The 16,090-nt window shown below is 48.4% G+C and overlaps 1 protein-coding gene across 1 annotated transcript in view; it reads left to right on the top strand.

Moving 5' to 3' along the window:
- Nucleotides 1-16,090, top strand: part of Rhbdl3 (rhomboid like 3) — a 55,138-nt gene that overhangs the window by 24,182 nt on the left and 14,866 nt on the right. Inside the window, exons 5-7 of the mRNA XM_052193983.1 lie at nt 2,894-3,042; nt 4,424-4,536; nt 10,296-10,396. Of these exons, the coding sequence (XP_052049943.1) occupies nt 2,894-3,042; nt 4,424-4,536; nt 10,296-10,396 (363 nt within the window). The remainder of the gene's footprint in view (nt 1-2,893; nt 3,043-4,423; nt 4,537-10,295; nt 10,397-16,090) is intronic.

The following is a 16,090-nucleotide window of genomic DNA, read 5'->3' as shown; positions in this document are numbered from 1 at the left end:
CAGCCTGGTCTACAGATGGAGTTCCAGGACTGCCAGGGCTACAGAGAAAATCCTGACTTGAAAGAAAAGAAAATATCTAAAACAAACTAACAAAATCAAAAGCTCCCCTTTGTTCTGCGGGAAGAGATCTGTATGTTGGTATGGTTTCAGCCAAGCAAATGTTGCAGTGGTGTTTTTCTGAGATTTTCTTAGCTGCGTTCTTCTAACGCTTACTGTGTGGGGCTGTTTATTAATGTCTATTTGAGGACCTACAATAACGAGATATCTCGGAAGCTCTGCTTGTTGCCAGGACACCTGAATGGCATTAGGTGGAAAGAACAGCTGTGCGCGTGCGCGTGCATCAAACCTAGGATTCATACATGTTAGACAAGCACTGAGCCGCATCTTGGAGAACAGGGCATATATTCTTCTGTGGTCTAAGCTATGCCCAGACCTGTTCCAGAAAGCCCAGGGTGACCTGAATTATAGCTTCCCCTCCTAAGTCTGTGCTGGGCCTTGAGCTGCCTCTTTGTGTTAAACTTGATGTTTGCTAGTGTGGTTATTTTGTGGAGTTTAAAATTTAAATGACATTCATTTATTCATTTACTTGTTTTGTGTGTGGGGAGAGTGTGTGTGCATGGTGCCGTGTGTGAGAGGAAGGCTTGTGGGCGCCCGTTCTCCCCTTCTTCCGTCTAGAGTCCAGCACTGAGCTCAGGTTACCAGGCTCGGCTGCAGGAGCCTTCGCCCACTGAACCATTTGGTACCCCCCCAACCCCATTTTTTAAAATATCATTTTGAATTTTTAAAAGTTCCTTATTAGATGTACTTACTTTATGCCCATGAATGTGTGTGTGTGCACCACGTGCATGCAATGTCTGCAGAGGTCAGAAGAGAGTATCAGATCCCCTGGAACTGTAGTTACAGTTGGTCGTGAGCCGATGTCCTGCTGGTGTTAGGGATCAAACCCAAGTCCCTTGCAAGAGCAACAAGTGCTCTCAACTGCTGGGTCAGCCCTCCGGCCCCTTGTTTTGCTTAACTTATTTATTTTATTTTTTGTGAATGTGTGTGCCTGAGGGTATAATGTGTTTTCGGCCCATTTTGTTGTACTTTTAAGAAAGGGTCTCTCTCTTCCTTACTGGGATAGGAGTGCATGCTTTTAATCCTAGCACTGGGAAGATAGAGGCAGGTAGATTTCTATGTAGTTGAGGCCAGCCTGGTCTACAGAGTGAGTTCCAGGACAGCCAGGGCTACATAGAGAAACCCTCTCTTGAAAATCCAAAAAGTAAGACCGGGCATGGTGGCACATGCCTGTAATCCCAGCACTTGGGTGGTAGAGGCAGGCGGATTTCTGAGTTCGAGGCCAGCCTGGTCTACAGAGTGAGTTCCAGGATAGCCAGGGCTATACAGAGAAACCCTGTCTCAAAAAACCAAAAAAAAAAAAAAAAAAAAAAAAAAAAAAAAAACGAAAAAAAGGGTCTTACTTTTTATCTAGTTGCCCTCAGACCAATAATCCTCTTGTCTCCGTGTCTGGAGTGCTAGGATTAGAGCTGAATGCCGCCACTGCCAGCAGTTACATCACTTGGGAGCTTGTGACCGCCAGGCAGAGCAGTCTAATTATTGGTACCCATTTTCAGATATGGAAAGTGAGGACCAAGTAAGTCAAGTAATCCACCCAAGTTTATCCAAAGGAGCCAGTGTTTATGTTCAGATTGGTTCCTAGTTTAAAACTCTTCAGCTGAATGGATTTTGAATCCTCTCTATAGGAAAAGGAAGATACTTAAACAGCCAGTTTAACTCTCTCAGTGCCCAAGGCTTCTGTTTCCACAGAGCTGGAGTAACCCGAGTCTCTGATTCCATAACAGAAAATGAGGGACACAGAGATGCCGGCCAAGTCCAACGCCAGCATTACGATAAAATGACAGCACCCACAGTCAGCATCGAGAGAAGAGACAGTTTACAGTTCTGTCTTAAAGAAACTCAGGGCTGTTGTGTCTGGGAGAGAAAGCGCCCATGCCCCTGGATTTCTGCTCCATGGCAGCCCAGCTTGGTACCAGGGCATCTTTAAATGGCTCTCTGCACATGCTCTGATTATGAACACAGGGACACAGTGACACATTTTACAGTGAGTTTGAGAGAAATCATCAAAGGGAATACCCTTCCGGGGCCTAAACAAATATACTTAGTCGTCGGAAAAACCAATGTATGTGATACATACGTGAAGACAAGGAGAAACCAGAGACCACGGGTTGGGGAAAGTGGCGCAGCCACCAGGGAAATTGGGATTTCTTCAGTAAATGAGGCTCAGGACTGGAGAGACAGCTGAGGAGGGGCACTGGAATCTGGGTTTGGTTCCCAGGCCTGTGACGTGGTGGCTCACAAAAAAAAAAAAAAAAGAATTTATAGATTCTAAGTTTATGCCTATTCTACCACCATGTTTTTATTTTATCTTTATTTTGTCTAGTTTTATTTTTAAGAAACCAACCTTTGCTGGACAGTGATGGCAAACTTTAATCCCAGCACTCTGGAGGCAGAAGTGGGGGGGGGGGAATCTCTGGGAGTTAGAGGACATCTTTGTCTGTGAAGTGAATTCTAGGACAGCTAGGGCTACATAGAGAAACCCTGTCTTGGGAAAGAAAAGAAGAAAAAAAGAAATCAACCTATACAAAGTGAGAGAGTGAGCTTTTACTGGAGTTAAGATTTAAACACTCCTGCCAAAAAACAAAAAATCACACCCACCAAGGAAGCATCCAGTGACCCACTACACAGTTCAGACAGAAGTACAGAGAGATGCTCTCTGATGAGTGGGCGCTGGTGTGGACTCCTTTTGCTCTCTGGGAAGGTGGGCGACCTCGTCAGCGCAAGGGCTGTCCTGGGCAGTCCTGGGTCTAGTGACTGGCCCCTTCTCTTCTTCCAGGTTGCCCTGTTCCTGTACAATGGGGTCCTACTGGACCAGTTTGTGCTGCAGGTGACACACCCTCGATACCTGAAGAACTCTCTGGTTTACCACCCACAGCTTCGCGCGCAGGCTTGGCGCTATGTGACATACATCTTTATGCATGCAGGGTGAGTATCTCTCCATGGTCCCTTCAGAAGAGTGAGTGGGACTGAAATACATCTCAACATATTATATACATGTTTACAAGCTGGGCGGTGGTGGTGCACGCCTTTAACCCCAACACTTGGGAGGCAGAGGCAGGTGGATTTCTAAGTTCGAGGCCAGCCTGGTCTACAGAGTGAGTTCCAGAACAGCCAGAGCTACACAGAGAAACCCTGTCTCGAAAAAACAAAACAAACAAACAAGCAAAACATGTTTACATATATGTGCTTTAAAACTAATTAGGTGATCCGTTTATTTTAATGACTTGGATGCAGATCTGAGATAGCTTGTTTTTTTAAAGATTTATTTATTATTATATGTAAGTACACTGTAGCTGTCTTCAGACACTTCAGAAGAGGGAGTCAGATTTCGTTATGGATGTGAGCCACTATGTGGTTGCTGGGATTTGAACTCTGGACCTTCGGAAGAGCAGTCAGTGCTCTTACCTGCTGAGCCATCTTTCCAGCCCCCTGATGTAGCTTCTTGAAACATCTCCAATACCAAACACACCAGTCAGTTGTTAAGTGTGTGTGGGAAAGGAGGAGAGAGCCGAATGCCGAGAGCCAGCAATGGGATTGGTACAGACATGTAACGGTGCGGCTCTATGCACTTAGCAGAGGTAGGCTGGAATATTCTACGCTTCCTAGTGGCCAAAGCAGAAAGGGTCATGTGACCAGCCACCAGAATTGCTCATCATCTGTGTGGGTGATGAGCAAAGGAAAAGATTAATTTATTGCAACGACTGATTTCTCATCATAGTCTGTCCAGGGGAAGAAAGTCTGGGGGCCGCCCTCTTCCCAGCCCTGAGAAGCTTGGATCCAGTGAGGCAGGCTCCTTCTCATGCCTGACATGCCACACACCCTCCCTCTGTAAGACTGTAAGAGAAGATGATGCACTTCTACGTTCCAAGAGGTCTCTAATGCATCAAGATGTTTTGAGACCATCTTTGTTCTCCGCCTCAGTAGCGCTTCTGAAAAGACAGAGTGAGGCCAGGGCTGGGGAAGGGGCAGGTCAAGCTGACCAGACAACTGGGCAGTGAGTAGGTCACTCACTGCCACTTTCTGAGCCTTGGCTTCTTGCAAGTTAACCCCTGGAGCTGCTAGGTCCTGGGCATGGCTCGTCCCTGTCACAGCTGCAGATATACACTACCTGCCCGTCACCACCAGGTCCCTGATGTGTATTCTGTCCCAGCAGGAAGGATTTTTTTTTCCATGACAGTCAAGTCCCCTCCACATCCCATGAGCTGCTCAAAGGCAAATGGGCCTTTGAGCCACACCAACCTGCTGGCTCCTGGTATCTCAACACACAGCATTTTCCAGGTGAATTAATGACTGTGCTCTGTCACAGGGTGGAACAGCTGGGACTCAATGTGGTGCTGCAGCTGCTGGTAGGGGTACCCCTGGAGATGGTGCATGGAGCCACCCGAATCGGGCTTGTCTACGTGGCTGGCGTTGTGGCAGGTAGGCAGGTGGGCCCTGTGGAGATCCTGTCTGAGGGAGGTCAGAGGAGATCCCATGGGTGGTGCAAGCCCAGGCTTCCTGGGCACACACAGATCCTCATCTCTAGAGTCCCTGACTCTGAATTGTTCACTAGACATAGTTCCCACAGCTACCCAGGCAGGGATGTATGTCCTGGAAAGGGGAAGAGCATGTGATTGGAGTAGGACTGACAGAGTTCCTGTCATCAGACTCCCGTGTTCCAGCTGTGCCAGCCTAGGGAGATTCCTTGGTTCCTTGCAAGCTTGTAGACTGAGCTAATGAGAGCTGCCTGTTGTTGTTGTTGGGAGACTTCCCATGTAATGAGAGGCTCCTCTCACCGTGCACCGTGCAGGACAACACCCAGGTCATCAGTGGCGTGGACAAAGCCAGGCAGCGTTTTGGCCAAGGCACATCTGACCCATAGGCAGCTTTCTCTTCTATCCAGACCAGCCATGGATCCCTTGATTGACCCTCTGAGGATAGGACAGTCTGGCCTAGGAGGTAGTGGATACCCCTGTCCGAAGAAGTCTGTGTGTCTGACCTGGGAGTGGGGTGTGAGTGAATTCTCAGGGAAACACTTCAGAGCACTGGATCTCCCCTGTGATACCTCCAATTGAGGACCTACAGTCTCCTCAGCTCCTCAGCTCGCTCTCTCTCTCTCTCTCTCTCTCTCTCTCTCTCTCTCTCTCTCTCTCTCTGTGTGTGTGTGTGTGTGTGTGTGTGTTGTGTGTTTAAGATCTTAATCCTTTCTGAGTGGCTTTAATATTGTCCTCAAGAGAGCTGGGCAGCCTTGGCCTTGTAAACAAGAGGCAGTCGGTGATGTAAAAACTTCAGAGCAGGAAGGTTCCTGCTCTACCCCCAACACTAGTCTGTAGACCCTGAGCAGGGGGCGGGGTGGGGCAGGGCAGGACCCAACACCCTCTCAGCTCTGTCCCTACCATCTGTGCCCAGCTCCTTGCACCTTGGACAGCACCCTCAAAATCTTTCCCTGAATCCAGCAACTTCTATGTCCTTAGCAGAGGTCTAGCGAGCACCTCCAGGTTCCAGACTCCTCTCTCAGCCGCCCCCACACCTTCCAGTCATGCCACCTGGGGATTTATGGCTTCTGTAAGTTCCCTACCTAATTTCTCAGAGTCCCAGATGTTAAATGGCAAGGAACGGGAAGGCACCCGTAACACTTGCAGTTGGTATTCAATTAGACTCGGGGTGCCAATAACTTGGAAGACAGAAGTGAGATTCAAAATGACTCAGCCCTCACCCAGAACAGATGACACAGTGGGGAGACAGCACAAGCATCCCTCTGCAGTGCAGTGCAGACTGCGAAGGTGCAGACAAAAGCGACACGTCACCAAGATCTGAGGCTGTGGGGCTGTCGTATGGAGCCAAGGGCACACAGGGCTCTGCCTGAGCCATTGATTCAGGCCAGAGGCCATTCTGGTCACTACAAATCATGTCACTGACCCCCACAATGTTGTGGACTGGGCTCCCTACACTGCTCCCTCTGTATCTCCAGAGGGAAGTGATAGACCTTACTAGAGAGTTAAGTCTTATGGCCAGCATCCACAGAGTCCTCAGTCCATGTGGGCATGCCTTTCTACCTGCTGTGGGTACAGAGCCCAAGGCTGAGGTTTGGTGCAGCATGTTCCTGTAATACCAGTTCTTCAGAGACTAAACCAAACGGACCAGAAGTTCAAAGCCAGTTTGGGCTACACAGTGAAAGAGAAACAACAAAACAAACAACAACAACAACAAAAACATAAGCCAGGCTTTAGGGGAAAGAGTGATTTGCCCAAGAAGACACAGCTTCTGTGTAAGTGGTGAAGTTGGTTTCCCACACAAGCTCTGTGACCCCAAAGATTGCCCTGTATATACAACTGTGTTAAGATGAGAGCCAGAGCCGGGCAGTGGTGGCGCACGCCTGTAATCCCAGCACTCTGGGAGGCAGAGGCAGGTGGATTTCTGAGTTCGAGGCCAGCCTGGTCTACCAAGTGAGTTCCAGGACAGCCAAGGCTACACAGAGAAACCCTGTCTTGAAAAAAAAAACCAAAAAAAAAAAAAAAAAAAAAAAAAAAAAAAAAAGATGAGAGCCAGAAGGCAGGCCTTTCTTTTTGTGTAGATAATCAAAAACCAAGGGAGGGCCTTGATCAGTATCCGACCCTGCTTTAATCCCTGACCCAAGGCCATCCTGTTTACCAAGTGATGGCTGACACATCTACCATAGTCATGCTTGTGATAGGGTCTTGCGTGTCATCACCAGTATACTTCACAATTTTGTAAGGTTTATAAGGTGTCCCTGGTCACTCCCATTGTACAGGTTATTCAGAAAGTTAAGATAAACTCTTCTAAGTAATCAGATTAGGATATAGCCCTGTAAACTGTATCTTGTCCTGTGATTGACATTTAAGATCAACAGTTACACCACCAACAATCTTTTAAAGCCAGTATCTTAGCAGGGCATGTGGGAGCCCTTAGCTCACACCTGTAATCCCAAGTGGGAGGTAGAGGCTGGAGGACCAGGAGCTCAAGGTCATCCTTGGCTACATAATGACTTTGAGACCAGCTTGAGCTATGTGAGTTACTGTGTCAAATACAAACAGGGCACCAAAGTGTATCAGCAACATTTCGTTACAGAGTTTGTAAGATGCCAAGAAGCCAATATGCATCCCTAGAGCTCAGCACCTGTTAGGTAATAAATATTTGTAGAGTAGATGAAAGAATACATGAATAAATAAAGAAACATTGCTTAGAGGTAAATGTTCTGCCAGTGTTAATTTGAGTTTTTCCTAATGGCCACGGGAGGTGTTGGAGAACACCTGCCCTCCTACTTTTCAGAGTAAAATCACTGCAGCTGTGTCTTACTGGCAAGGCCAACTAATTCACCTGCATGAAGTCATGGGCCCAGAATATGGTTTTGGAGACCAGCCCCCTGACCTATGCTGTGCAGAGGTGAGGAGTGGCACTCCCTCTTGCCTTTGTCTTCCGACCTTCTGACCCTACCACCTCCGTGGGATTTGTCCTGACTTTAAGGACCTGTTAACCATGAGTTTCCCAACAAGTTAGGAAGGGATCCTGTCTGGTTCAGTCTCCCTTGATGTCTTTTATTACTCTGAATGCATAGATCCTGTATTGTTTGCTTCTGGCCAGTCTGTCCAGGCCCCAACTGATGCAGGGAACTTAGAAAGGTAATAAAGATTGTAAAAAGGGACAGTTTGTAAGTTTGTTATCTCAGCACTCGGGAGGCAAAGCAGGAGGCTCTCAGCAAGTTCAAGGCTAGCATGGGGTCTATATAAAACCTTTAAATATGTCTTTAAAAGATACATATATTTCAGTTCAAAATCAAAGCCCAAAGCCCCTGAATCTTCAGCCACTCATGGGACCATTGAATTCCTGATCAGGGAAGATCTGTGGAGCCCCTCCCCTTGGGTGTACAGATAGCTTTGCTCCCCAGGCACCACCCCACATAGCCAGAGGGCTTTCTGCTCTACCCAGTGAATTAGGGATCCCAGGAATGGCTGAAAACTAGGTTGCACTGTTCAGAATGTAAAAAACTTTAAACCTTCACTTCTCTCTTTTTTTTTTTTTTTTTTTGTTTGTTTTTTTGGTTTTTTCGAGACAGGGTTTCTCTGTGTAGGCCTGGCTGTCCTGGAACTCACTCTGTAGCCCAGGCTGGCCTCGAACTCAGAAATCTGCCTGCCTCTGCCTCCCAAGTGCTGGGATTACAGGCGTGCACCACCACTGCCCGGCTACACCTTCACCTCTCATACGTGTGAATAGTAAAGCCAAAAGAATTTAGGACCAATGCCTCAGGTGGCACAACTGGTCATCTCATCCCCATTCCACACTCCCGCCAGGATTCCTAGCTGGCTCCTGACCCAAGGGTCAAGACTCTAAACACAGGGAGGGTGAGGGAAAGGTCACTGCTGTGTAGACTTGACCCTGGTGGGGCCCTTCTGTCCCTGGAGGCTGCCCTGATGTATCTCTGACCCTGACTGCTCTGGGGCACAGAGAAAGAGCTGATTTGCATGCGTCAGAGAGGAAAAAGACCAGCTGGGTGAAGTCAGGGCTTGCTTGCTGCAAACAGTAATTAATGAGGAGCTGGCTTGGGCAGCTGGCCCTGCGCTGTCCTGCAATGCAGCCCTCACACAGTAGCCAAGAGAGTGTGGGAATCTTTTGTCATGCAGATCATGCTGTCTGCTTGTTTGCTACCCTGGGATTCCCCCTGCCCAACCCCCCTGCTTTGGGATATTTATGGCTGAACCCCCATGGATAGGCCAATAAAAGGGAGGGGTTAAGATACCAAATTAAGCCCAAAGATTTCTAGCTGCTATGAACTGGGAGAAGGACTTGGGAGTCCCTGGGTCATGATAGCTTCGGGTTTGCCTGTTTAATTTTTCTGGAGAAATTACATCTCCTTTGATAGGAAGAATTGGTCATAGGGACTTGGAAAGGGGTATCAAGAGGCAGGTGGTCTGGGTGGTCCCATGGGTATCTCTTTCCATACCTCCATCCCGATTGTCTTAGGACCTGGGTCAGGAACCCCCTCCTAAGGTGTTTCACCTTTATGAAACTTGCAGATTTGGGCTTTGCCTGTTCCTCCTCTCCTGAGGCTAATTGACTCCTGAGCCTGCAGGCATCTTCCAACCGTGGTTTCTGCTTGCTCACCCAGGCCAGCCGCCACCCACCCTCTGTGGCCTGGACTCTGCCTCCTAGTTATTTTTAGTCTCCTGTGTCCTTCCCTGGAAGCCAAAGCATTGATCACACTTAAATGCGACCAGAACAATAAATTTCCCATCTCCTCTCTGTCCAGCTCCTAGGAGCCAAGTTTGTCATCTCACACACCAACAGCCACAGAACTGCCCTCCCCCCAGGGTGTGATGTCATCACTCTCCACAGAGTGTGATGTCACTGGGCTTTCAAGGACATTCTCCCTACAGAGAAGCCCCACTTGGGAGATGCTCTTGTGCTTTAGCTTGGCTGGCAGGAGGCGGGAGGTGATGCTAAGCAAGTTTCTAGATTCAGCTGTGCAAAGAGGCCAGTGGAGGGAGCAGAAGCCACCTCTGAGCCAGCGTGATGTGGCTGCCACTCCGGCTGGCCCAGAGCACAGGCCTGATCGGCATGGCTTTCAGGCTGGGGACTGATCTGCAGCTGAGGGCTTCCCCAGCCTTTTGTAAGGCACTAAGTTCAATTTCCTGGCCTTGGAAGGAAGGAGAAGGATTTCTGTGTCAGGAAGAACAGGATTGAAATCCTGGTTCCAGCACTTCCCACCAGAAAACTGAGGTGAGAGCCTTCACTTATGTCTAAGGTGAGGCTCTTAGTGCCTCTTCAAAGGCCTTCACGGTGGAAATGAGCCTCGTGGGTAGAAGGGAGAAATCCGTACACCCTGCCTACACGTGTGGGACACCTTTTGTTCCCTGGGGTGGCTTGGTGACACCACCAGATGTTGCTGAAGCAGGTGACTTGGTTTGGGATCAGTCCCAGTTGGAGCCAGGCAGGCTTGTCCTTTGAATCTTGGTTTCCCATCAGTAAACAATAAGAACGCTGAACATAGGTTAGACCCACCACACACAGATCTTCTGTACAGTCTAGAGGAAGCCACGAGGCAGCATGGGGTCGAGAGGGGAGGAGATGGAGCCTGTGGCTGCAGAGTTGCTCTGCTCCCGTGGCAGAAGGTGAGGGCCGGCCGGGGCTGGGCTGCACAGTGAGTCCAGCACTCCTCATGGTTTTCACTCTCTCTGTGCCAGGCTCCTTGGCGGTGTCCGTGGCCGACATGACTGCACCTGTTGTGGGCTCTTCCGGAGGGGTGTATGCGCTCGTCTCTGCCCACCTAGCCAACATTGTCATGGTGAGCAGCCCCTGTTCCCTGTGGGTCTTCCTATCTCTCCTGTCATCATAGGGCTTGGACATACATCCTCTGTAGTTCTCTCAGCCCAGGCCTGTCGAGTGCCAGGCTAGTCCGCTGGCATCGTGGTTCATACCTGCATCTTCCTCTGCAGACCCAGTTTACCTGGGTCCTTCCCAGATGGAGTCATATTTTCTAGGGCCAGGCTTGGCCTACAAGTGTGCCTGTCTCTCTGGTCTACCCATTTCCTCAAAAATTGTTAACAAATCTGGCTACTAGTGTCTTAGGGTTACCAATGCTGTGTTGAACCACCATGACCAAAGCAAGTTGGGGAGGAAAGGGTTTATTTGTCTTACATCTCCATATCACTGTTCATCAGTGAAGGAAGTCAGGACAGGAACTCAAACCAGGCAGGAACCAACAGGCAGGAACTGATGCAGAGGCCATGAAGGGGTGCTGCTTACTGTCATGCTCAACCTGTTTTTTTAGAATCCAGGACACAAGCCCAGGGGTGTCACCATCCACAGTGGGCAAGGCCCTCCATCATCAGTCACTAATTAAGAAAATGTCCCCACAGGCTTGCCGGCACCTGATCTTACGGAGGCACTTTCTTTTCTTTTCTTTTCTTTTTTTTTTAAGATTTATTTATTATATATAAGTACACTGTAGCTGTCTTCAGATGCACCAGAAAAGGGCATCAGATTTCATTATGGATGGTTGTGAGCCACCATGTGGTTGCTGGGATTTGAACTCAGGACTTCAGAAGAGCAGTCAGTGCTCTTTTTTTTTTTTTTTTTAAGCTTTTTCGAGACAGGGTTTCTCTGTGTAGCCCTGGCTGTTCTGGAACTCACTATGTAGACCAGGCTGGCCTCGAACTCAGAAATCTGCTTGCCTCTGCCTCCCAAGTGCTGGGATTACAGGCGTGTGCCACCACTGCCCAGCTCAGTCAGTGCTCTTAGCCACTGAGCCATCTCTCCATCCCCATGGAGGCACTTGCTTAATTGAGGTTCCCTCCTCTCAGGTGACATTAGCTTGTATCAAGTCACTATAAAACTGTCCAGCACAACTAGAGTGCATGGCCATTAGAATTCTTTGTCATACATGGGGCTGAGGAGCTGAGCTAGTTCATAAAGCACTTTTCATAGAGGCGTGAGGACCTGAGTCTGGATCCCTGGCACCCACATCAACAATGGGGCACAGTGGTGCGTACCTGTAAACCCAGCTCTGGAGAGTCAGAGCGGCAGATGCGGAGAGTTTGCCTTTGGGAGCCATCCTAGCTCAATCAGGGAGCTCCAGGTTTGACCTCTGGTCTCTATACACACACATACATACACACACACACACATACACACACGCACACACACGAACACACATAGGAAAATAAATATGCATAGATAAGAGAGCCTTAATGAGGGGCTGGAGAGATGGCTCAGCAGTTAAGAGCACCGACTGCTCTTCCAGAGGTCCTGAGTTCAAATCCCAGTAACCACATGGTGGCTCACAACCACCTGTAATGAGATCTGATGTCCCTTCTGGTGTGTCTGAGGACAGCTACAGTATACTTAGATACATAAAACAAATAAGTAACTCTAAAAAAAAAGAGAGAGAGAGAAAGAGCCTTAATGATCATGTCAGCAGGCTTCTCAAGTAGAGAAACAGACCTTGAAAGAGTAAGTGACCTAGCCGGGCAGTGGTGGCGCACACCTGTAATCCCAGCACTCTGGGAGGCAGAGGCAGGCGGATTTCTGAGTTCGAGGCCAGCCTGGTCTACAGAGTGAGTTCCAAGACAGGACAGGACTATACAGAGAAACCCTGTCTCAGAAAACAAACAAACAAACAAACAAACAAAAAAAAAAACCCAACCAAACAAACAAAAAGAGTAAGTGACCTGCCCAAGGTCATGTCCCTACTCCACACTTCCTGACAGCTATCTGGGTGCTGTCCCCTGTTTCATGTCCCCTGACAGACATCTGGGTGCTGTCCCCTGCTCCATGTCCCCTGACAGACATCTGGGTGCTGTCCCCTGCTCCATGTCCCCTGACAGCTATCTGGGTGCTGTCCCCTGCTCCATGTCCCCTGACAGACATCTGGGTGCTGTCCCCTGCTCCATGTCCCCTGACAGCTATCTGGGTGCTGTCCCCTGCTCCATGTCCCCTGACAGACATCTGGGTGCTGTCCCCTGCTCGAGTCCCTCACACAGTCAGGGCCCTGTTCTCTTTCCCTCCATCTTATTTGCTGTACAATTTTAGGGATATAAGCATGGACCAAGGCGACAGGCAGCCTGGGGGGGATCAGTGCTGCTGGTTCCTAAAAGGCGACCCGGGTCAGATCACTCAGTGCTTTGTACCTTGGGTTCTGCAGCTCTGTAATGATTGAGAAAAAAATGAAAATAAACACTTGAATATTAACTTAATTCCTCATTGCTTACAAAAGAACCCAGGTAGGTTCTTTTGAAGACCCTGTGGTAGGGAGTTTGTCTAGTTCAGAGGCAGATGGAGGTCTTGAATAGGACTCAACTGTCCTCACACCCGTATTGACCTAGGAGCCTCTCTCTCTGTGTTGTATACACATTCCCCTTTGCCTGACATACTCACGCCACCTACAAGATTTGGGTGTAGGAAAGAGCCCAGGAAAGTAACAGCTTCCCAGGAGCCCCTCCTGCTCCCCACCATGTTTGCTGTCACCTTTTGTTTCCCACAATGGAATTCCCATTTCCACTTTGGGATGCTTGGGTGTCACAGATTTTAGGAGTTTCTACATTTTCCAATGGTTTCATCAGGGTTTTTTGTTTTTGTGTTTGTTTCTTTTGGTTGAGCAAGCCATTGGTACATTGTCTAGGATGTCCTGGAACGCATAATCCTACCTCAGCCTTCCAGGTGTAAAATCTGACCTCTCTTTCTCCCTCCCTTCATCTTTTCCTTCCTTCTCTCTTTCCCTTCTCCTCCTCTTCCTCCTTCTCTTCCTCCTTCTTCTCTTCCTCTTCTTTTCTTTTGGGTGGTTGTTAGGGTTATCTCTTTTTTTTGGGGGGGGGGTTGGTTTTTTCGAGACAGGGTTTCTCTGTGTAGCCCTGGCTGTCCAGGAACTCACTCTGTAGACCAGGCTGGCCTCGAACTCAGAAATCTGCCTGCCTCTGCCTCCCAGAGTGCTGGGATTACAGGCGTGCGCCACCGCCATCACCACCTGGCTAGTTAGGGTTATCCCAAGCCAGCCTGGGACTTACCATGTAGCCCAAGCTGACCTCAAACTTGTGTCAATCCTCCTGCTTCAGCCAGGCACACCCTCCTAGAATCCCTGCTTTCTAGATCAGCGCCTTGCTCACCTCGCTCACTGCCTCACTCTGAGCACTACCTTCTCCTCACCTCCTCCTTCGGGAGGTGAGACGGAGAGGGAGACGCTGAGTGACTACACCAGCTACTGGACTACATTCTGGCAACTTTCAGTGTGTGCTAGCAGAGAGACTGCGGGTGGGTGTGGGTGAGGCCGTCTGAGTGTGAGGGTTTGGGGTGTGTTCCCCTTTACACACACAGCTCAGTCTGCGGGGGCCCGGAGTGCCTGGGGCGGCCTCACATGGCCTTCTAAATGGGTCATCCTCTATCAATTCTGTCTTTCCTCAGACACAGCTATTCCTCTGAAATCTGCCTCCTCCCCCTCTTCCCCTCCTCCCCCTCCTCCCCCTGCCCCAATTCCTCTCAGCTGAAGAAGGAAATACTGACCTTCTCCCACCTATTCCTGCAGGATAGGGATGGGGACAGGGATGGGAGTAGGGGCTGAGCAGGCACAGTGGAAAGAAGAAAAAGGCAGGAGTTTATGATGATCTGCCTACTCCCTGCCTCATGGGAAGCAGCTGTGGTACCCCAGAAGTTCTGGTGGGGAGGAAAGTCCACTCAATACTGAAGGGCAGGCCACAGGCACCCAGGGACCTGGGAAACAGTTGTGTTTAGTTTACCCTTCTGTCTGGTGAGCCATGGCCATGGAGATGAGCAGTTCCATTGGAGCCCTTCATGCCTCCCAGAAGAAAGCAGCTCCCTGCCTGCCTCCTGGGAGCTGATAGTCCTCGGAGCTTAACTTAACGTAATGCACTTCCATATCCCCCTAACAATCAAGGGACTGCTTTTGCCTTTAGCTCAATGTTGAGAAATAGCACACACCTTTAATACCAGAGTTTGGGAGGCAGAGGCAGTTGGATCTCTGTGAGTTCAAGGCCGGACTGGTCTACACATTGAGTTCCAGGATAGCCAGGGCTACATACATAGAAAGACCCTGTTTTTAAAAAAAGTACCACTCGGGCTGGAGAGATGGCTCAGCTGTTAAGAGCACTGACTGCTCTTCCAGAGTTCCTGAGTTCAAATCCCAGCAACCACAAATGGCTTAAAACCATTTGTAATGGAGTCCGATACCCTCTTCTGGTGTGTCTGAAAACACCTTATATATATAAGACACCTTATTATAATATAAGAGTGTACTTATATATAATAAATAAATAAATCTTTTTTTAAAAAGTACCACTTCTGTGACTGAGGAGTGTTTAAATATTATCAATTTCATATAACTCAACCTAATAGATACACCGTTGCCTTACTTCCAAAACGAGGGTGGAATGTTTATTCACTAGACAGTATCTCATCTGAGCAAATTGAGCAGAAAAACTGGATTTGACAGTCAGTTAACTGGATTTGAGAGCCATTTGATGGCTGGGTGTGTCACTGTGAGCTCCTGGGGCTCCCATTGCTGTCATAAGGTAGTCATTAGAAAGATGTGAACAAATAAACCAGAACATACTTTCTACATGGCAAACCACTAACTCCACAGTGTGAACCTGTGTGAACATACATGTGCATACTTGTACATGTAACTTATTGCATTTATGTTTTATTTTGTGGGGGAAGATGGGGGGCGGGGGGTACATGCGTGGATATCAAAGGAAAACTTTCCTGATATTGAACTGACTTAGAGAGTCAGTTCCTTCTTCCTGTGGTTCCCCAGGGTTGAACTCAGGCTTGATGGCAGATGCCATTTCCTACTGAGCCATCTTGCCAGCTTCATATGTGATTAGTTAACGTATGAATTACATTTCATACCTACAGAAAGAAATCAGAAAATGTGTTCTTAAAGCTTCTGCTATGTCCCGGAGACATGTGTGGCACTTCTGTTCTCAGGACTAGCTGTTCAATTTGAGATTTTGCCTGACATGAAAATATGTCTTGTGGTTGTGGTAGTACACACCTGTAATCCTAACTTTTGAAAGACTTAGGCAGGAGGATCAAGAGTTCAAGGCTAGCGGGTTGGTGGTGTTGCACACCTGTAAAGTGCCAGCACTTTGGGAGGCAGAGGCAGGCAGATTTCTGAGTTCAAGGCCAGCCTGATCTACAGAGTGAGTTCCAGGACAGCCAGGGCTATACAGAGAAACCCTGTCTCGAAAAAAACAAATCCAAAAAACCAAAAAATAAATAAATAAATAAAATAAAAAATAAAAGAAAGAAAGAAAGAAAGAAAGAAAGAAAGAAAGAAAGAAAGAAAGAAAGAAAGAAAGAAAGAAAGAAAGAAAGAAAGAAAGTGTTCAAGGCTAGCCTGGGCTACATAGAAAAAAACATGTCTCAAAAGCCAAACAAGGATCTGGGAAGGTGACTCAGTAGGTAAAGGGTTGGCTGCAGCCGCCTAAGAACTTGAGTCCAGGCGCTAGGACCATGCAGAGCTGAG

This window comes from Apodemus sylvaticus, chromosome 10, assembly GCF_947179515.1.
Source record: "Apodemus sylvaticus chromosome 10, mApoSyl1.1, whole genome shotgun sequence".
Lineage (NCBI taxonomy): Eukaryota > Metazoa > Chordata > Mammalia > Rodentia > Muridae > Apodemus > Apodemus sylvaticus.
The sequence above is the reverse complement of the archived record's forward strand: the minus strand, read 5'-3'. Positions and strand labels throughout refer to the sequence as shown.